Source organism: Nannobrachium achirus, assembly GCF_963921795.1.
Source record: "Nannobrachium achirus genome assembly, chromosome: 9".
Classification (NCBI taxonomy): domain Eukaryota; kingdom Metazoa; phylum Chordata; class Actinopteri; order Myctophiformes; family Myctophidae; genus Nannobrachium; species Nannobrachium achirus.
The window spans coordinates 53824648-53847281 of NC_137818.1; the positions used below are offsets into that span (position 1 = coordinate 53824648).

The following is a 22634-nucleotide window of genomic DNA, read 5'->3' on the forward strand; positions in this document are numbered from 1 at the left end:
CCTACCTACCTACCTACCTACCTACCTACCTACTACCTACCTACCTACCTACCTACCTACCACCTACCTACCTACCTACCTACCTACCTACCTACCTACCTACCTACCTACCTACCTACCTACCTACCACCTACCTACCTACCTACCTACTACCTACCTACCTACCTACCTACCTACCACCTACCTACCTACCTACCTACCTACCTACCTACCTACCTACCTACCACCTACCTACCTACCTACCTACCTACCTACCTACCTACCTACCACCTACCTACCTACCTACCTACCTACCTACCTACCTACCTACCTACTACCTACCTACCTACCTACCTACCTACCTACCTACCTACCTACCACCTACCTACCTACCTACCTACCTACCTACCTACCTACCTACCTACCACCTACCTACCTACCTACCTACCTACCTACCTACCTACCTACCACCTACCTACCTACCTACCTACCTACCTACCTACCACCTACCTACCTACCTACCTACCTACCTACCTACCTACCTACTACCTACCTACCTACCTACCTACCACCTACCTACCTACCTACCTACCACCTACCTACCACCTACCTACCTACCTACCTACTACCTACCTACCTACCACCTACCTACCTACCTACCTACCTACCTACCTACCTACCTACCTACCTACCTACCTACTACCTACCTACCTACCTACCTACCTACCTACCTACCTACCACCTACCTACCTACCTACCTACCTACCTACCTACCTACCCACCTACCCACCTACCCACCTACCTACCTACTACCTACCTACCTACCTACCTACCTACCTACCTACCGCGTCGCCATCGTTGCAACATCGCCGCCTAGATCGCGGCGATCTGCTACTCACGTGATTCTTTTGAATTTACGTCATTTTTAATGACATGGACGTCATCGTAAATTTGAATTACGTCATCGCCTAGGTCGGTGGTTCTCAACCTTTTCAGGCCGCGGCCCCCAAAATAATCATATTTTAACTTTTTTACCATCTTTTATTAAAGAGTTCTTCTTTTATTTTCAACTTAAGCGTTAATTGTTCCATGTCCTGAATATTGTCCAAGATTGTCCTCCATTGTTTGTAGTCCGGGATATCATCCTTGAGCCAGTTCCTGGTAAATGCCTTTTTCGCAGCAACCAGGAGGATCTTAGTTAAATATTTGTCCCCTGCTTGTATAGACTTCTCCATGTGACCCATGTATGAGGCATTACATTTTGACACAGTTCTATTGTGAAAATAGCAGATCTACATGCTCACAACGAGGCATTTATTTTTAATAGTTATTGGGGAAAATACAAAAAATAATTATTAAAAATAAATGAAAAAATCGAAAAAACACGGCCTGCTCACATATTAGGAGGGTAATATGAGTCACCAGAAAAAATAATGGGTGTTTTTAATGAATCTATCATGGTTAAAATGAAGTTTGAAGTTACAATGGGTGTGTGTGGGGAGAGGCCCTGGGCCTGGAGGGCCTGGTAACATTTACATCAAATATCAAAATATTGAATCAAGCAAATTAAAAACTGTTCAGGGTGTTCATAAAAGCCTGATTAGATGATAAGTGAAATATCCCTTTAAGTAAAACATTTGAGTACTTCTCCCACCACTGCTAAAATCCATTCATGTACCGTGACAACCTCCTCCCTCCACAGGGTGACCTGACGGACGCCATCACGGAGCTGGAGGACGCCTTCTCCAGACAGGTGAAGTCGCTGGCCGAGTCCATCGACGACGCGCTCAACTGTCGCAGCCTGCAGGGCGACGAGGGCCCCGACGCAGAGGGGCCCCACATGGGGGGCCACGGGGACATGGAGAGGGACATGCCCTACCAGGTAGGGGTGTGACGATATTAGTAATTGAATCGAAAGTCGAAATTAAAATTTGCAATGATCTACTACAGTGATTCTCAACCTTTTCAGGCTGCGACCCCCTAAATAATAATTTTAACTGGGATCCCCCACCCTGACTATAGCACTAAGAGTTGAGGAATTATATTTTGTATATCACGGTTCTATTGTGAAAAGAGCCGATCTACATGCTCACAACGCCTCGCGTTGCGAGGCGTTGTGAGCATGTAGATCTGCTATTTTCACAATTTCTGCCTGTAATATTTGACAGTTTGGCCAATATTCACTTTGTCATTTTAGAGGTATTAAAAAGTCCTTAAATTGTCACTTTAGAAATGTGCATATACCCTCTACACACTAAAACGTTATGTTGGTTTGTTTACTGTTGTAAGTGAGAAAACAATGTTGCACATTAAGCTAATCATGTTGAGTGAGAAAACAATGTTGCACATTAAGCTAATCATCTGGGGACCTCCCAAAATAATTTTTGGACCCCCCCCTGGGTGTCCTGACCCACAGGTTGAGAACCACTGATCTACAATATCGATATGCAAAAGCAAGATATTGTACCGTTTGGCTTTGTATCGTATCGCATTGTTTTAAAATGCAGATAATCGGTATCGAATCGTTTGCAATGCAAATAATCGATTGTATGGAAACTAAGTATTTGTGACTTTACTTAGCAATTTTAGCAGGGAAAATGAAAAAGAGGGGTCTAATTACTTTTCCATTCCATATAGCTACTCTTGGTCTATCGATAAATGTGTGTAATCTCTGGGTTCGTGTCAAGGTGCGGGTTTGTCCATAATGTGCTGAAATATCATCACAGTGTTTACTTAGTATATCCATTGGCACACTGGGGGGCGCCCGCTGGCCTACTGGTCCAGGCGCATACCAAGGCATTGCCACATAGGCATGGATGCCTGGCAGTGTCACCGGTTCGATTCCCGATCCGGACGACCTTTGCCGCATGTCACTCCCAATCTTTCCCCCCATTTCCTGTCAGTCTACTGTCCTAAAAAAAAAGTTTTTTAGGACAGTAGTTTTTTTTAGTTTTTTGTCTTTTTCTGTCTTTTGTGGAGTTTCTGTGTTTTTACTTCTTTATTGGACAGCTGCTCTTACATAACTTGTATATTGTATATTTGTATTGTTCCTATAGTGAACTTTTATCAGTTTAATGAATGACCTCTTTCATTAAGGAAAGGATTTTGTCTTCTTCCTCTCCTTGCGCAGTATTTTGTATCCTCAATATGTATTGTTCTGTTTTTATAACAATGTGCTAATAAAACTAAACTAAACTAAACTAAACTCCTATCAATAAATAAAATCATAAAAGACCAAAAACAAATGCACTAGTGACGCGTTTCACACAGATTTAATTTCTTTGCTCAATAGCTACTATATCGATTTCCAATATCGTCCTTGTATCGTATCGTCAACCATGTATCGTGATGCGTATCGTATCGCTATTAAATGTGTCGTTGCACCCCTTCCACCAGGTGAAGCCCCACGGGGGCCGCGGAGCCGCCGGGGCCCGGGGCATGCACGACGAGATGCTGGCCTCCTACAGCGACGTCACGCTGTTCATCGACGAGGAGGACATGGCGCCCCGCCACGGCGGCGGTCCCCCGCTGACCCGGTCGGGCCAGGGGGACCAGCCCTCCAGCACCGAGTCGGACTTGCGGCTGCGCTCGGTCAACTCCTCGCAGGAGTACTGCTGGCCCCTCATGGACCCTAAGGACGAGGGGCGCGACACGGACACCAGCACGCGCAGCACGCCCTCGCTGGAGTGCCAGGAGCAGCAGCGCTCCTCCCTGCGCATGGACCACCTGCCGCTGCTGACCATCGAGCCGCCCAGCGACAGCTCGGCGGAGCTGAGCGACCGCTCGGAGCGCGGCGGCTCCGTCAGCAAGCGGCCGGCGCTCTACGACCCGGGCCACGGTGGCCACATCGTGACGTCGTCGCAGGTAGCCGTGGAATTCTGATCGATCGTCAAAGAGGCAGTTAATTAGGAGACCAGACCAGAGAATATTCTAGGCGTTGATGGTTATGTTTATGTAACATGATATCATGGGGGTGAAGTACAATAACGCTCATGTCAGTGGTATGGTAGTTCTGCCAAGAGGCACAAGTCAGAGATCACAGTTAAGTCAGAGATCACAGTTATACTGTCGCTGCTTCAAGGACCAGCTGAACCATAACAAGATGTTAGGCTGTACCAAAACAATAGCTATCAGGCCTAGTGGACACATTTAGACTCTTAAGCCGCCTTTCCATAGCAGCTTTTAGCCCGACACTACACGACACGGCACCGCACCACATTTTCATATCTAGCTTTTCACTACAGTACAGTGTCCCCTCCCACTACCCTCCTCCCCATCCCTCCCGAAAGAAATCGAAGCCCCTTTTCTTCAACATAATGGATCTAGGATCTTTCTCTGTAAACACAACGGAGACGCTAACTAACGCTAATTATTTTTAGAGATGTGTTGGACAATGTTTAGATGCCACACACTCACACAGTGACACAGGTCTTCATTGAGTCTTTACAACTATAGTGACGACTAACGTCGGGGTGAACATGGTCAAATAATAACTTTATTGGCCAAACTACACAAGGAAGCAGCTAGAATGTAGAGGCTAGCTGAGCTAGCATGTACTCTAGCTGTCCTGTTTTACTGTGCAAAAATGCAATAAAGACACTAAACCTGAGTCCACAAACTAGACAAAAATAATTGCTGAAAACTTGCCCCCTACAACACTCTGCTATTATTATTTATTTATGCATTTAAGGAACGGCTGGATCTATTGGGTTCTGTAGCACCGGGTCCATTTGGTTACTGTATATCAGTAGACTGCCAGAACAAACACAAACACGACAGAGATTATTTCCCCCATTCAACACAAGCAGTTACAAATACAAACAGGAAACATCTCACTGAGAAGATCCATATCAAGATCTATATAAAATAACAGATGGCGGTTGTTTATTGCGACTCGCAACGATAGATATGTCCGCTGTTTGTATTGGTTATAGCTTAGGTGCTTTGTGGAATCTCAACTGCAGGGCTGGGGAACACAATTCTGCCTAATCGACCTCTTTATAAACAGATATATATATTACAAACAGGCTTTGCTTTTATACTTGACTTGCAGCCGTGACTCGCAAATTAAAATATTTCTCAAGTTTTTGTGTTGAAAGACACAGCTCAGCCGTGAGCCAGATCCTCCGACCAATCAGTATCAGCAGCGCGTATACGTCACTGCTTTGGCCCCGCTTAGCCGAGCTCGGACCCACTCAATAGTGGATACTTTTTAGTACCCTGTTTTGTACCACTTTCACACCACTACCCAGTTCCTTGTAGTGGAAAACCTGGCAAAAGTGTGTGGGGTGGGGTGGAGTGGAGTGCGGCCATGCCTATGGAAAGTCGGCTTTACAAGCTACCAAATATCATAATGTATTTCGGGTTCCCACGGTCATGAAATTCCTGGAAATATTTTGAAATTAGAAAAATATTCTTCCAGTACTGGAAAAGTTTTGGAATTGATCATGGGTCCTGAAAGGTCCTGGAAGAAATAGCTATGGATTGTCTTTGGTTATTGATTTTGTTAATACCTCTGAAATGACAAATTAAACATTGGCCAAATTGTCAAATATTAGAGGCAAAAATTGTAAAAATAGCCGATCTACATGCTCACAACGCCTCGCAACGCGAGGCGTTGTGAGCATGTAGATCGGCTATTAAAAAACAAACAAAAAAAAACGTGTTATACAAAATTCCTCAACTCTTAACTCTTAGTGCTCTTCAGGGTGCCGGGTCCCCAGCTTATGATTATTTCGGGGGTCACAGCCTGAAAAGGTTGAGAACCACTGGCATACACTGCCTGTCTTTGGGCATTGCGCGTGGGAGTAAGCGACTCGTTATTGAGCTGAATTATTGTTATATAGTCCTGGAAATTGGGTTCAATATTCTGTAAAAGTTTTGGAAAAGTTTTTGAAATTAATTGGTAAAAATGTGTGGGAACCCTGTGTATTGTAGAAGTATATAAACATAGAGGTTAGATATAAAGCAGCCATATCATGTCCCCCTCACAGGCCAGTCCCAAGCACATCTCCCACGGGCCCCCGCTGCGCGCCGCGCCCCCCTCCTCCCGTGGCGGTGAGGACGAGGCGCCCATGCGCCACCGCCACCGGCAGCTGGAGAGCCACCTGGCCATCAACGGCTCGGCCAACCGGCAGAGCCGGTCGGAGTCGGACTACTCGGACGGCGACAACGACAGCGTCAACAGCACGTCCAACTCCAACGACACCATCAACTGCAGCTCCGAGTCGTCGTCGCGGGACTCGCTGCAGCGCGAGCAGACGCTCAGCAAGCAGACGTACCACAAGGAGACGCGCAACAGCTGGGACTCGCCCGTCTTCAGCAACGACGTCATCCGCAAGAGGCACTACCGCATCGGCCTCAACCTCTTCAACAAGTAGGTGTCGGCGGTGGTCGGAGGATCTTCTCGGCTTGTAGATCTACTATTTTTGAAAAATCTTTTTTTTTTTTTTTCGCCAAATCTTTGAATATGTCTTTTTAAAAAAAGGTCCGTGGAACAACATATTTTGAGATGGAGGGTCCGAGGCCAAATGCATGTAACTTTGCGGGTTCTTGACATGAAAAGTTTTGAGAACCACTGATTTAGAAGAAGGATTTAGAGGACATTTATAGAGTCAAAATATTCACACAAATTTTCACGATTTTTCACAAAATAGCAGATCTACAATGTCTGCATTTTTTTTATCCACAATCCAGCATAAAATAACGGTTAAAGTGATAATGCTGAGGACTTGAGATAATAAAAAAAAAAGAAAGAAAAAAAGAACTGTACTGGTCGATCTGGGATATCATAACATGAGATCAACGCGGTACGAAGGCTAGTCCGGAATTCTCCTATCCTATAATATAGTCCTTTTATACGTGTGTCTTTTCTGTTTTCTGTTATTGTGGGGAAAGCTTTCACAGAAAATAGCTGATCGACAAGCTCCCAGCGCTGCTTTTCTGTGAAAGTCTTCCCCACACTAAGGATGCTGGGGTTTAATTGGTTAATTTAACTTACGGGTGCTTCATTGTGGTTTATTTATATTCTTAATCAGGGTGCTAATACCGAAAAGATGAATGAATGAATGAACGAATAGTTAGTCCCTGTGAATTTGCATACAAGTAAAAGGTGTCCTGTTCATTTACCTATCCTAACTGCTAGGAACAGTGGCTTCTATTCATTGCAGCGCTCAGAGAGCAGTGTCTACTATGTGTCATGCAAAAGCATGCAAAAGAAACGCAACACGTTGTGAGCTTGTAGATCTGCCTTTTCCCACTGTTTTTGAAAGCGAAAGTTGAAGTGGTTAAGTCTGTTTGTGGGATTTTTTTTTTTTTTATAATTATTTCACCTGTGAATGAAAAGTATTGACAGGGGCTTGTGACTAAATAGTAACTACATTATCGTCGTTGTCGGGTGGAAACCTCGTATCCAAGTTTCAAATGTGTTAAGTTTTTTCGCAAAGTAAAGCCCTGCTTCATCATACAAGGCCGTCGCACAAAAGTAGTGAAAACAGCAGATCTACAAGCACACAACGCCTCGCACCGCGAGGCGTTGTGTGCTTGTAGATCGGCTGTTTTCACTAGTTTAAATCGTTTTTGAAATGATAAATGCAAAACGAACGGTTTTGGACATACAAGGTTTCCACCCGATGACGACGTTATAGTGGATCCAATGGAACACAGGTTTCTTTTTTCTTTTCTTTTTTTCATTTCCCGAAAGGTTTTGGACGTACAAGGTTTCCACCCCGACACTCAGAGACGATATCACGCATGTTCTTTCTTTTCTTCTCCCAGGAAGCCAGAGAAGGGCATCCAGTACCTGACAGAGAGAGGGTTCGTTCCTGACACGCCCGTGGGCGTGGCTCACTTCCTGCTACAGAGGAAAGGTCTGAGCAGACAGATGATCGGAGAGTTCCTGGGCAACAGACAGAAGCAGTTCAACAGAGATGTCTTGGAGTGAGTATGAGCTTTGATTTGAGACACTTAAAGGAGTAGTTCTCCCCCAAAATGATTTTTTCTCCTATTGATTACTCACGCCATAGACTACAATAAATGTACCCCCATTGATTCTGAAAGGGATTGCATTTGGGTCCCCATCCGGAATCAATGGCGATACATTAACTATAATCACATTTACAAAAAAAAAATACAAAAAAGTATTATTGAACTCAACTTTCATTGGAGTAATCAATACAAATTGATTTTGGGGTGAACTACTCCTTTAAGCCCAATAAATATTTTATCCTACAACATATATACCAATATTATGTACAAGCTCGTAAGCTTGTACATTGGCTATTATGAGCCCAAAATAGGGCTGCCGGTTGTCACATGCGTATGTGATGTAAGTGCACTTACCGCATGCTTCCTGTGAGTTGCAATGACTCGGGTTCAAACACGACTTTGTCGCTACACTCTCCTGTCTAATGAAGCAATAAAAATGCCACAGAAAAAAACAAGATTTTAAAATGATATACGGCTTATTTGAAGGGATTTAGATCAAAGTGGGGGGAAATGACGGGGAAAGAGTGATGCTGTTTAGTGGCACTGGGAGCGGATGTTGTTGCCCCGGGGTCGCTGGGGGGGGGGATGTTGTGCCCTGGGGGACACCGTGGCCTACTGTCATATTGAAGAGATTTTAACCCATTTAGGCCTTAGAATTATTGAATGCTTTAACCAGTGAAAAATAGCAGATCTACAAGCTCACAGCGCGGCACCGAGTGCCGCGCTGCGAGCTTGTAGATCTGCTATTTTTGAAAAAGTCGTGAAAATGTGTGCAAATCTTTGAATATATGTATTTTTAAAGCGAACGTTTGTAACTAAAATTTTGCTTCTGGGGGGTCCCTGGAACTAGATATTTTGAGATGCGGGTCCGTGGCCAAATACATGTCATTTTGGGGGTCCTTCACATGAAAAGGTCTGAGAACCACTGACACAGTAGTCTCTCAAGAAAAAGACTAACTGAGCTCCAGTTGAAGTGAAAAGGACCTTTTCTTTGACGATGGCTGGCCAGATTGCTGACAAAGAAACATAGGTTTTTCACAAAACCTTAGAAGGATTCAAAAGACACTTATAGAATCGGGTCAAAATTCTAATTTTCACGACTTTTCAAAAAATAGCAGATCTACAAGCTCGCAGCGCGGCACTCGGTGCCACGCTGTGAGCTTGTATATCTGCTATTTTTCAATAGTTAAAGCATAAAATAATGATACACAATAATGTGTACCCGTTCTGAATGAGTTTTAATAATAGAACTAGAGATGCAGAGCGAGTCAAAGTCGGGGCGGAATCTCTCTCAAACTTAACTCATACGGAGATGCCGCGGGTGATGAGGGCGAACGATAATGAAAAATAAACCTCCTTGCTGAAACGCCTCAGTTGGCAATTGTAACTGGATGTTTCAAGATGGCGGGAAGTCCCTAGTTAACCTCGCATACACATTACACACACAAATCTAATCTCAAATGCGATCTGCTATATACAGCTAGGATTCGTCTTTTCAAAGTGGTTCGTCCTTTTTTGTACAAGATCAAATAATTGGCTCAGAGGAGGAAGCTCAGGGAGATCAAGCTATGTGCGTTGTTTGTCTGGTCTCAGTGTTTGTGTACTTATTCCTATCTAATCTCTTGATCTCTCCTCTGTGTGTGTGTGTGTGTGTGTGTGTGTGTGTGTGTGTGTGTGTGTGTGTGTGTGTGTGTGTGTGTGTGTGTGTGTGTGTGTGTGTGTGTGTGTGTGTGTGTGTGTGTGTGTGTGTGTGTGCGCGCGCGTTTGTGTGTGTGTGTGTGCACTGCAGCTGTGTGGTGGATGAGATGGACTTCCAGGGGATGGAGTTGGACGAGGCTCTCAGAAAGTTCCAGAACCACATCCGTGTCCAGGGGGAGGCCCAGAAGGTGGAGCGGCTCATCGAAGCCTACAGGTCAGTGCAGTGCTTAAATGGGTGACTAAATGGGGTGACTAAATGGGGTCCATTATGGGGTCCACTGGTAACTCATAGGGTCCATGGTAAATGGTAAATAAATGGTGAATGGTGCATATCTTTGTTGTCGGATGGAAACCTTGTATCTCCAAGTTTCAAATGTGTACGTCCTTTTGCAAAGTAAAGCCCTGCTTCATCGTACAAGGCCGTCGCACAAAGGTAGAGAAAACAGCTAATCTACAAGCACACAACGCCTCGCGGTGTGCGGCGTTGTGTGCTTGTAGATTGGCTGTTTTCACTAGTTTAAATCATTTTCAAAATTAAAAAATGCAAAACGAACGGTTTTGGACATACAAGGTTTTCACCCGACAACGACGATATATATAGCGCCTTTATCCAAGGCATTCATGCACAGATGGCGGAGGAAGCCATGCAAGGCACCAACCCGCTCAGCAGTTAGGGGTTCAGAGTAGAGCTCTTCACGGGGGCCCCGACCCCGAAATTACCCGAGGACCCGAGAGACCCGTACCGGGTTCGGTCAGTGTTTTATCATAGTCACTCGGAGCCGGGTCGGAATGGCCGCATCTCCCTCGGAACACGGGGCTGTCAATCATTATGTGTATTACCTGAGAGGACCCGTACTGTGTGTGTACTTTCTGCTTTTTTATGCAAACTGTAAAGCAATCAATCAATGTGTGTGTGTGCGCTGGCGTGCGCTATAAGGAACGAACTACTGGACTTCTGTTTAACGTGTGTGCTGTGTTTAGGCTGACCTAGGATCAGATCCGTTAGCCGCGAGGCAGCGAGATGAATGGCTGTGTAACTGTGAGATGACAATGCTGGTCTAGGATCAGTTTAACAGCAGGGGGAAAAGAGCTTGGTGCGTGCGTAATGCATGCGTGATGCGTAGCTACTCCTGCTGCCAGGATGATGAGAAAGCACCCGCGTACAACATGACAAACAAACCGAAACTGACTTACCTCTGTAGTTAGAAAAGAGCCTAAAAGTATTGCTTTATCCCTGGCTTTTGTTTCGATCTTAATATTATAGATTCCTTGGCAGCCTTCTTCTGCCTGTCAATCAGTTAACTCATCTGGTGCCGATCCCGAACTAGTTCGGCTTTATTTCAATCCAATACAATCTTTTTTTTATTAATTCACTTACCCCGAGCTGCTTGTAGAGTCGTGGGTGGTCCTGGCTCGCTAGCCGCTAGCCAGCTAGCCGTTCTACTCTGTCCGACGATATATTCCATTAAAAATGGTTTAAAATACATTTTTGAGCTCCCCAGTGTGCCGATCCCGAAGTAGTTCGGCTTTATTTAATTAAATGAATAAAATGATAAGAGGCCTTCTGAAGCCTGGCTTGATTTTTGTAGCTACTAGCCGAAAGCTAACAACGTCCCGGCCGTCCGTAATTTGCGAACGCAATCGCCAATCTCCGCCTAATCCAATGAAAGACCGCATCTTTAAAGGTTTATATCTCTTTTTTGTGTTTTAGGGAAGCGGCGCGAGGTTTATTTACGGCGAAATCGCCCAAAAATGATCTTTTAGATGACAAAATGGGAATAGCCATTCTGTTAGCATCTTCATCCGGGACATTTCCATGCCGTGCATGAACGTGAGCACGTCAGGTCCTGGAAGCTGAAGTCCTGGAAGCTAAAGTGCTCGCCTATGAGAGATGCGCTGGCATTCTTTGGCCCCTAGAGGGCGCTGGCACTCAAAGAGTTAACAGCGCACGGCTGTAGTGAGTGAGGGATCTCGATACATGAAAGGGGATTTTAATAATGATTTAATGGTCGGCTCTCTCGGAACCTCGGAAATAAATGGATTTCGGGACAACATGTCACAGGTTTACGGTCTGTAAGAAAAGAAAGAAAGTCGGAACGGGACGGAATCGGACGAGACCGTTACGGGGCCACTCGGGTTTGGTTTTGTAATTTCATTATTATTTCGGGACAGGTCGGAATCGGACAAAATGTACGGTCCATTTCGATTTCGTTTAATTTTTTTACCGATTTCGGTTCCTTTTTCGATCCTGGGGAGCCTAGGATCGAAATGGGAACCTTCCGGTTGCCAAGCAGCCACTCCACTCCACTCCACTCCACTGCCGCTCCAATGTCCATTAGGTAACTCATGGTAACTCATGGGTTCCATCATAGGGTTGAAAAGTTTGAGCAGTGCTGCCCACTAATGCACAAGTTAGTAAACTCCTTGAAATGAAAAGGTGTGAGAATCACTGGGTCAGAGCTCACATTGATTATAGGTGGTAACTAGACTGCAACATTTCAGATGTACTAATTAGTATGATAACGAGGCTCCACTTTCCCTGTTGGATCAATACCCTACCCTATGGCCTTCATTACTGGTTGCTGAGTTCTAGAAACAAACATGAAACGATGTAATATTACTTGCAGAAACATATACAGTATATACCAGTAATGCTCTGTCCAGACCGGCGAATTAGCGAAAGCGACGTGAATAAGCGAACCAAAAAGGCGAAGAATTCGCCATTCGCCCTTTTCCATACACACCAAAAAGCGACGCGAATATGCGTATAATATTCGCTTAATTCGCCTAAAAACGAGGGGGGCGATATCTGCCTGCATAGCCACAGGAGAAAGGAGAAGAAAGGAGAGAGAGGAGAGAGGAGAACGGAGACAGGGAAACAAATAAAACAATGGAAACTACATCCTCAAGTGATGATGAGACCTGGCCGTGGTTGTTAGCCTATTAAATAAGAAAAAGAACAGAAGAGACAAGTGACAACACGCGTTCTCCGTTCCCCCTCCCCTCAGCTCCGGCCGGGGGCAGAGTAGACAGGGTCGGTCAGTGTTTTATCATAGCCGGGTCGGAATGGCCGCATCACCCTCGGAATACGGGGCTGTCAATCATTATGTGTATTACCCGAGAGGACCCAAGAGGACCCGTACTGTGTGTGTACTTTCTGCATTTTTATGCAAACTGTAAAGCAATCAATCAATGTGTGTGTGCGCGCTGGCGTGCGCTATAAGGAACGAACTACTGGAGTTCTGTTTAACGTGTGTGCTCTGTTTAGGCTGGCCTGACCTAGGATCATGGTCTGTTAGCCGTGAGGCAGCGAGATGAATGGCTGTGTAACAGTGAGATGATAATGCTGGTCTAGGATCAGTTTAACAGCAGGGGGGAAAGATCTTGGTGCGTGCGTAATGTATGCGTGATGCGTAGCCTGCTGCCAGGATGATGAGAAAGCAGCCGCGACCGCGTACAAGTTAAACCATGACTTACCTCTCTGTAGTTAGAAAATAGCCTAAAAGTATTCCTTTTAATCTCTGGCTTTTGTTTCGATCTTAATATTATAGATTCCTTGGTAGCCTTCTTCTGCCTGTCAATCAGTTAACAGCGCACGCTGCACGGCGGCAGTGAGTTACATGAAAGAGGGTTTTAATAATGATTAAATGGTCGTGTCTCTCGGAAATAAAAGGATTTCGGGACAACATGTCACAGGTTTCGGTCTGTAAAAAAAGAAAGTCAGTGTAAAGTAACTAAAAGTAGCCTACATTTGCTTGAGTAGCCTGTACTTGTAGGTATTTGTACTTGAGTCGAATTTCCAGTACTTTCCTTCTAATCCACTCATTTCGGATCCTATTGTAGGCTATTTAATACCCAGCGATTTATTTTAAAACATTAGTCTTTTTGCAGATATAAAGTAGCCTACAATAACAAACACATAAACCATGCTTTTACCAGTAAGACATTCGAGTAGGCTACTTTTTCCAAGCAGCCACGCAGACGAGACACGGAAAAGGAGAAAGACACTGTTCCCCTCGGCCTCAATGTAACGTGAAGGTCCCTCCACCATTCTCATAGGGTAGAGTAGAGTGGGCTTACTTTGATACAGAGAGAGAGAGAGGAATTCGCCTTTGAACGTTCGCTAAATTCGACACAAGGGGCGAATAAAAAACAGACGCCTTTTCGCTTTTTCGAAATTCGCGTTTGGTGTGGATGCTTCCATTGACTTTATAAGGTTTTTAAAAAAAGGCGAATTATACGCTAATTCGCTATTCGCCAATTCGCCCTCAGTGTGTACGGACCTTTAAAGACTCCCTAAATCGGGAGATAATCCACCGTCAGGTCGCATACACAAACTTTAGAAGGCAATGGTAGCCAATCAGGAGGGAATATGGGAAATGGGACAGATCCATGTTGATGACATGACTTTAGAGATACTGTGTACCACTTTGCGTGATTTTAGGCCAAAATCTTGACAGGAGCAGTGTCAAGAAATGTGTTTTGCAAAAATCGGCCTAATAGTGGCGCTAGAAGAGGGCCATGTGAGAAATGGGGGGTGGAGGTTGTGGTTTGGCAGCCAAGGAGTGTGTGTGCAAAACATACATACATGCATATTTTACATACATACTGACTGTTCATACATACTAACATGCATACATACACTATTACATACAGTATACCTTCTCACACACACACGCACACACGCACGCACACGCACGCTACCTGAATGTGATGTGTGCATTGTTTATGAAGGGAAGTAGGTAAGCATCCCAGATCCATATAACATCTGTGTGTAAACAATGGGTCTCCTTGACCTTAAAATGAGGCTACTGTTGCGGGAGCCAAATGCACTTTCACCCCCTTTCTGCGAGTGGGATGTGACAAGAGGGGAGAGTATTTTTTGCAGGTCTTTAACTCCGAGTGTATCAAAAAAGCAACTGGGTTAAGCACTGTTGCTCCGAACCAGTTTAACATTCACCAGGTTAGCATTCACCAGCGTTAGTTTTACTGAGGTTAGGGTTAAGGTTAAGTTTAGGTGTATCTCTGTCCCCCAGACTTTCATCACCTCTGCGCAGCAAACTTCTGCTGCCTTAACACAGTTGCTTTTTTGATACACTCGGACTGAACAACCTGCAAAAAACACTCTCCCGTGACTGTGTACACATGAATGGCCGTTGTGCATCTGTTTTGATATTCAAATGTGTATGCCTCTCTATTAATGTGTATTGTTTTTTTGTTTTCAATTCAGTTCAGTTTCAGTTTGATTCTCCAGCTGGTTTGTTAGTTTCAAGTTTAGTTTTTAGTTTATTTTAGTTTCAGTCTTAATATTAGGGGTTTTAAAAAAAGGAAGTTCATAGGTATTACAATACAAACGTGTGACTCACAGTCATGTCTCAATGAACATACTGTATGAACCAATGCTTCCTCATGCTGCTGTGTCGACAGATTTGATCAATAGAGAATAGCTATTATTTTTTCCCCTCCAAACTTAGTATTTAGTTTAGTTTGAGTTAAATCTAATAACCTTGGTAGCAAGTGCCTGTGGCTGTGTTTACTACTGGAGCCTCCTAATGATTTATTGATGCAGTGGGTGCATACATTACTGTAGCTTGAGTAAATGTAGCAGGTTCTCACGCTATGATGAAAACCATGACGGAGCAGAAATATCCTCTGACTGCATTTTTTATGATCTTAACCACTTGAGACCCATTCACACAATAAATAGTGGATCTGTAAGCTCACAACGCATTGCAGACGTGATGTGAGCTAGTTTAGAGGAGAAGATTGTCGAAATAAAAAAACAACAACTAAATGCATCATCACTCGCAGACAATCTGGGAACCCATTCAGTTTAAAAAAAATGGAAAATAATTGAAAGAAATCCCTTTTTTTTTCCCCTCAAGGGTCACAACCTCCTTTTTATGTAGAAACAGGAACTCTGTTTGTCTCCTTTCTTAGTCCACTTCCTCCCGGTTGCTTCTGTGTTTTTATTCCTACTAAGAACAATACTACATAACATGTTTAGGGCAGTGGTGCTGCAGATTCGGCTTTTAGCAGAATTCAAGACTTTGTGGGATGTGTAATTGATTGAAAATACGTTATTTTCTGGCTGAACTACTCCTCCCTTAATGTGTCTAATTTCTTACCGGTATATGAACATGACTCATAATGACAGCTTATTATTGCGGACCCAAAAGCAGGACAGCCAGGAAGATATAGCAATCAAAACCCATTGTGTTTTAATATAGGCTAACACAGAACACAAACTCAAACTAACAGCAGACAGTGGACACCAAACAATGACTCATCGTTATGTAAAAGCAAAATAACATACCGTTTGGCTTGTATCGTTTTACAATGCAGATAATCAGTATCGAATCGTTTTGCAATGCAAATGATCGATTGTATGAAAACCTTGTATTTAGCCATTTTAAGAGGGAAAATGAAAAAGAGGGGTCTAATTACTTTTCCATTCCATATAGCTACTCTTGGTCTATTGATAAATGCGTGTAATCTCTGGGTTCATGTCAAGGTGCGGGTTTGTCCATATGTGTTGAAATATAATGTCCATGTATTTGCTAGAGAATCACAGTGTTTACTTATTTATATCCATAATAATAGATTTTTCCCTAAAAAAAACCTGCACTATTGACACGTTTCACCCAGATTCATTTCTCTGCTAAATAGTTACTATATCGATTTTAAATCATTGAATCGAATCGTATCGTATCGCCATGAATGAACCAATATCATCATGTATCGTATCGTCAACCACGTATCATGATGCGTATCGTATCGCTATTAAATGTATCGTTACACCCCTACATACCAACATTGTTCCGTGTTCTGTGTCCTATCCTTCAGTCAGCGCTACTGCATCTGTAATCCCACGGTGGTACGGCAGTTCAGGAACCCCGACACCATCTTCATCCTGGCCTTCGCCATCATCCTCCTCAACACGGACATGTACAGCCCCAACGTCAAGCCCGAGAGGAAGATGAAGCTGGAGGACTTTGTGAAGAACCTGCGAGGTAAAACCAGAGTTAAGCCATTTAGGACTAGAATTATTTAATGCTTTAACTCTTGAAAAATAGCAGATATACAAGCTCACAGCGCAAGTCTTTGAATCTATCTTTTTAAAAGCGAACATTTGTAACTCAAATATTTGCTTCTGGGTGGTGCTGGGAACAACATATTTTGAGATGGGGATTTTGAATATAATTTTGGGGGTCCTTGACATGAAAAGGTTTGAGAACCACTCATTTAGAACAAGTATTTAGAAGACATGTTTGGAAAGGGGTCCAAAAATAGCACGGCACCGCGCTGTGAGCTTGTATATCTGCTATTTTTTAATAGTTAAAGCATAAAATAATGGTTAAAGTGGTTCAAATCTAAAGTGACGCAGAATTGCGTTCAGGTCTAAATGGGGAAAGTGAAATATAAGTGAAATATCCCTTTAAAGATTAGATTTTTGGGCTTTTATGCCTTTATTGAGAGGACAGTAGACTGACAGGAAATGGGGGGAGAGACGGGGAGTGACATGCAGCAAAGGTCATCCGGATCGGGAATCGAACCGGTGACGGCGGCAGGCATCATCGCCGGCAATGCCTATGTGGTATGTGCCTATACGAGTAGTCCAGCGGGCACCCCGTGAAATATCCCTTTAAAGTCTTTTTGTCAGCCTCCTCCTCCCCACTTCAGTTTCATCTTTACAGTTGTGCAAATGTATCCTAATATAAATACAAATCAATGAAGTATATACAGTATAGCTTGCTGCTTAGAAATGATTAACAGATGACAGCTTCTGCCTCGGAATTCGGGAGGTGTTGTTCTGTTCCAGACTACTATAGCATTCGGAGATTGTGGAATAGTTGTCTGGCTACCCAAGAAAGGCTGGTCTATTTATGACCTCAACTGGGGGTGGTGTAGAGTTCAGGAGCTCATGAAGACATTAATGTTTCAAGAATTAACCCTTTGTTGTCTGTGGCGGTGACAGGTCTTCTTGGTTGTGTGTCAGAACTCAACTCATGTACTTGTCATTCTTGTTTTTAGAGCATGACTTAGTCTTAGCAGATGGTTCTGTTCCATTACTGGCCGAGACTCATCACGGTTCAACTATGTTGCATAATATAATTAGATTTTCTTACTATCTCTCCATCTATTAAAGCTGATTGATTGATAAAAAATGATATAAAAAGAAATGTATATATCCAGAAAGCTTTTTCCCAAAGACAATTATTATGTTTGTGAAATAATAATTAAAATACTTGTTTTACTTAACCACTGTAAGGTGACAGCAGTTCATTGTGGATTTTTTTTTCTTTACAAGATGCTTAGAAGGCAGCCAGTACGATAAACTGCACGAGTTTCAGGGAAATAAGGAACCCGTCTATTGCACATTTAAGATGGGAAACACATAAAAGAGAATGTCCGCACACGATAAACTATTGCTCTCGCTGCTGTATTTATTTTAATTATCTAACAAAAACAACACTTCGCCCATGCAAGGGGTTGTCTCGTTGCGATGCGTTGTGAGCTCTGCTTATTGTTTGCCAGAATAGCAGATCTACAACCTCAGAATAGCAGATCTACAACTTCATTCCGCGCTATGCGGTTATAGATCTGCTATTTTTGAAAGATTGTTGAATATATAGATTTTCTAAAGCGAACATCTTTTACTTTTTGTTTCTTGGGGGTCCCTGGCACTAAACATTGTTAGATGGGGGTCCACGGGCCAATATATCTATATTGTTTTGGGGTTCCTTGGCACGAAAGCGTTTGAGAACTACTGCACTACACAGACTGTCCACGTGGTATTTATTTTACACGTAAACACTAGGGCATTCACGAATAGTGAATTTTAGTATTCAAATTATTCGACCTCAAAGTATTCGTATAGTTGAATATTCTACAGGACTGGCCAAACTGTCAAATATTAAGTGAGCAAGAGGCGAACATTGTGAAAATAGCCGATCTACGTGCTCACAACGCCTCGCGTTGCGAGGCATTGTGAGCATGTAGATCTGCTATTTTCACAATATTTATCTGCGGAACCGAGTCACATTAAATGTAATGCCTACAATTCCAAGTGCTTGTCAGGGTGGGGGTCCCCAGTTCAAATATGTTTATTTTGGGGGTCACAGCCTAAAAAGGTTTGAGCATTTACGAATTCATCCACCAGGGGTATTGACAACTCATTCTTATGACTTCCTATCTAGCCAAGCTTTATAAACTATATATTTTTTATAGAGAAAACAATAAAAAAATTAAAATACGAGAATATTTGACTTCGGTGAACAACGTCGAATAGTGACTTTGATATTCGAATATTCGAATATTTGGTGAATGCCCTAGTAAACCCACTCTCCTCATCCAAGGTGTGGACGACGGAGAGGACATCCCCAGGGAGACTCTGGTCGGCATCTACGAGAGGATCCGCAAGCGCGAGCTGAAGACCAACGAGGACCACGTCTCCCAGGTGCAGAAGGTGGAGAAGCTCATCGTCGGAAAGAAGCCTGTGAGTGTTTTCTTTCAGTGGTGTGACTTGTAGATCTGTGTTTTTATTTTTGTCTCTGGATAGTTGCTATAGGTGTGTGACGATATAGTAACCAGGGGCGTTACAGTAGCCTGCTTCCAGACCAGAGACCCCGCCCACTCTCAGAGTGGACTCTTTCTCTGGTCTGGAGCTTAGTACATGAATCGGTTTTTATTTTCGGCTGTCCAATGAGCGCGCGGGGTGGGGGTGGGGGTGGGGTGGGTCTAACGAATATCCAATCCGCGCAGCAGTTGAAACGATTCAAACGAAGTTCACACACACAGAGGAAGGCACACACATACACACGCACGAGCGCACTGATTTCACCAAGCTGTTTAATGTTGATTACAAGTTTCTGGTCGCAGTTCTGTGTGGAAGCAGTCACTGGCACAGACAGAGACACACACACAATCACACACACACTCCCCGACGGTGCGTCGCGTCCACCGTGCGTCTCGATCACCGTGCGTCGCGATCACTCGCGCGCGGACACGCACGTGCACGCTCGCAAAAAAGTCCCCCGTAAATCGCTCAGAATGGAGCAGTTTCAGACTAAAGCGTGAGCTGAGTCTGAAATCAGGCTAGCGTTACAGGGGGGGGGGGAAGTGGGACTCTAGTTGGTTACTTGTCAGCATTTCTGTTATTTAGATTATGAATGTTATTTATATAGATAGTATGTATGGGGCTTTTAAGCCGTGACATCATTTTGTAGTCAGACCTCCAAGCAGATTTATTATCAATATCTGTCCCTCGCTATTTCAACAGATCCGAGACAAAAATAACGACTAAAGTATAATTCTACCACTTTCCTTTCAACAACAAAGAGAAGAAAAATTAGTAAATAGTAAAAATTGTAAAAAGATTCATGGGCGCTGGGGCCTTTTGGCCCCAAAAGTTCTCCTCTGCCTACAAAATGATGTCAGACTTAACAGCCCCATAGATAAAGTGGATCCATTTGTGGGTCACAACCCCTATAAAAATCCAAATTTATTTTCCTACGAAAAATTAAATATATATTTCAAAAGATGGAAAATATCTCACACTGCAGGCTGTAAGGGTAGTTATTGAGACACAGACAAATTTGGTTGGACAAAAAAAAGTTGATTTAGGACTTCTATAATAGTTGAGTTGTTGTCGTTGTTGTTGGTGGTGGTGTTATTGCTGTTTGGAGTCCCATATCTGAAGGCTAATCTGGACTGTCTGTCCTGCACTGTTCCAGTATTATTTATATTCTATATATATATATATCTCATAACAACATGCTGTGGTGTCTTGCTGACAGATTTTATATTTTTACTATTTTTGAAAAAAAGAAAAAAGTCTGAGGAGTCTGTGGACAAATAGTTTGAGAAAATGTTTCAGAAATACTATTCTAGATTCAGGGGGATAACATAACTCTTACAGAGGACGTTGTGAGTGTGCAGCCGTATATAAATACATAACCCACTCACTCTTTTTTTTCCTTCTTCTTTCTTTCAGATTGGATCACTACATCATGGACTAGGATGCGTAAGTAGACTAACCTAAATTACAGCTATCACTTGATTTACACACTGGAGGCATGGTTCACCTCCACTTTATCCACATAATATGGGTACTGTATATACAGTATATGCACGTATATGGTATGTAAGGCAAGGGAAGACAGTTTTATTTGCGTAGAACATTTCAACAACAATGGATTAGGATGCATAAAACTACATTAGTAAAAACACAAAATAACAGATAGTTATAGTGAAAAAAGAAAAGAAAAACCCAGTCAAAGGCAGCTGAAAACAGAAAGTTGTGTTTTAAAATAAATAAGAGTGGCAGCATACCTGCAGTTTTCTGGGAGTTAGTTCCAGACATGTGGTGCATAGAAACAAAACGCTGCTTCCCCACGTTTATTTGTACACATCCATCAATCAATCAATCCATCAATCAATCAATCAATCAATCAATCAATCAATCAATCAATCAATCAATCAATCAATCAATCAATGTGCTTCACATAATCGGTTTAAAAATAAAGATGAAAAAACCTGGAGGATAACAACAAATAAAAAGAATGCAAAACACATAGGTACTGTTTGTATGTATTAGGTACCGTACATTCTCGTAGTGGTGGATTGCCTAAGCAAGCAAGGACTGCAAGGACACATCTACAGGCTTGTGAGCTTGTACAGTAGATGTGCTCTTGTGGGTATAAAGTAACAAAGCTTTTTTTACTTGGACGTGCAGACAGAGAGAGTCGACGCGTATAAATTCCTGAGTGGCACTGAGCTGCACTGGGGCGTGCTGCTGCAACCAGCGCCAGGCTGCAGTGCAGATGGCCGTCTGTCACATGCACAACGTTAGAACAGATCAGAACACAGGCTGTTAGTCATGAAGAGCTTGTACACGCGGAAACAGTCTCCACGTGAATAAAACGTCCATTTTATAGCTGGTAACACGTCCATTATGCGAACAATGACAACATGTGAACACAGTTCAAGCACCGTACGTAGGAATGAATTATGCGCTCTGTTTCATCATTGACAATCTGACTTTTATAGTTACGGGAGAGAAAATGAATGAAATCTGTTTTAATGTGACAGGATGAATTAGTGTTGTAGATTGGAACGTGATCTCCCCACTGTGGACATTGTGGAGAATGCAAGAAATTTTCTTAACCACTTAAAAAAACATATAACACATACAGAAACTAAGTATTTTTACCTTGTATTTAGCAATTTTAAAAGGGAAAATTAAAAAGAGGGGTCTAATTACTTTCCATATAGCTACTCTTGGTCTATTGATAAATGTGTGTAATCTCTGTGTTCATGTCAAGGTGCGGGTTTGTCCATATGTGTTGTAATATAATGTCCATGTATTTGCTAGAGAATCACAGTGTTTACTTATTTATTTCCTTAATAATAGATTTTTACCTTAAAAAACCTGCTCTATTGACACGTTTCACACAGATTTTATGTCTTTGCTAATTAGTTACTATATTGATTTTAAATCATTGAATCGAATTGTATCATATCACCATGAATGAACCAATATCGTCCATGTATCGTATCATCAATCATGTATCGTGATACGTATCGTATCGTTCAAATTTTATCATTACACCCCTACTAGAAACAGGAAGGCTGACGACGTGTGTTTCTTATTATTACTCGGCGACTGAGGTGTCTGTGTGTGTGTCTGTGTGTGTGTGTGTGTGTGTGTGTGTGTGTGTGTGTGCGTGTGCGTGCGTGCGTGCGCGCGTGTGTGTGTGTGTGTGTGTGTGTGTGTGTGTGCGTGTGCGCGTGCCTCCAGGTGTTGTCGCTGCCCCATCGCAGGCTGGTGTGTTACTGCAGGCTGTTTGAAGTACCAGACCCCAACAAGCTGCAGAAACTGGGGCTGCATCAGCGGGAGATCTTCCTGTTCAACGACCTCCTAGTGGTGAGTTCTCCTCTCCTCTCCTCTCCTCTCCTCTCCTCTCCTC

The 22634-nt window shown here is 43.2% G+C and overlaps 1 protein-coding gene across 7 annotated transcripts in view; it reads left to right on the top strand.

Moving 5' to 3' along the window:
* LOC308291106 (IQ motif and SEC7 domain-containing protein 1-like) overlaps positions 1-22634 on the top strand; it is a 343395-nt gene that overhangs the window by 305290 nt on the left and 15471 nt on the right. For all 7 annotated transcript variants that reach the window (XM_080733034.1, XM_080733035.1, XM_080733039.1 and 4 more), the window contains 9 exons: positions 1682-1861; positions 3376-3843; positions 5973-6355; positions 7756-7917; positions 9755-9877; positions 16510-16676; positions 19023-19162; positions 20660-20689; positions 22466-22591. In XM_080733034.1, the coding sequence (XP_080589160.1) occupies positions 1682-1861; positions 3376-3843; positions 5973-6355; positions 7756-7917; positions 9755-9877; positions 16510-16676; positions 19023-19162; positions 20660-20689; positions 22466-22591 (1779 nt within the window). The remainder of the gene's footprint in view (positions 1-1681; positions 1862-3375; positions 3844-5972; positions 6356-7755; positions 7918-9754; positions 9878-16509; positions 16677-19022; positions 19163-20659; positions 20690-22465; positions 22592-22634) is intronic.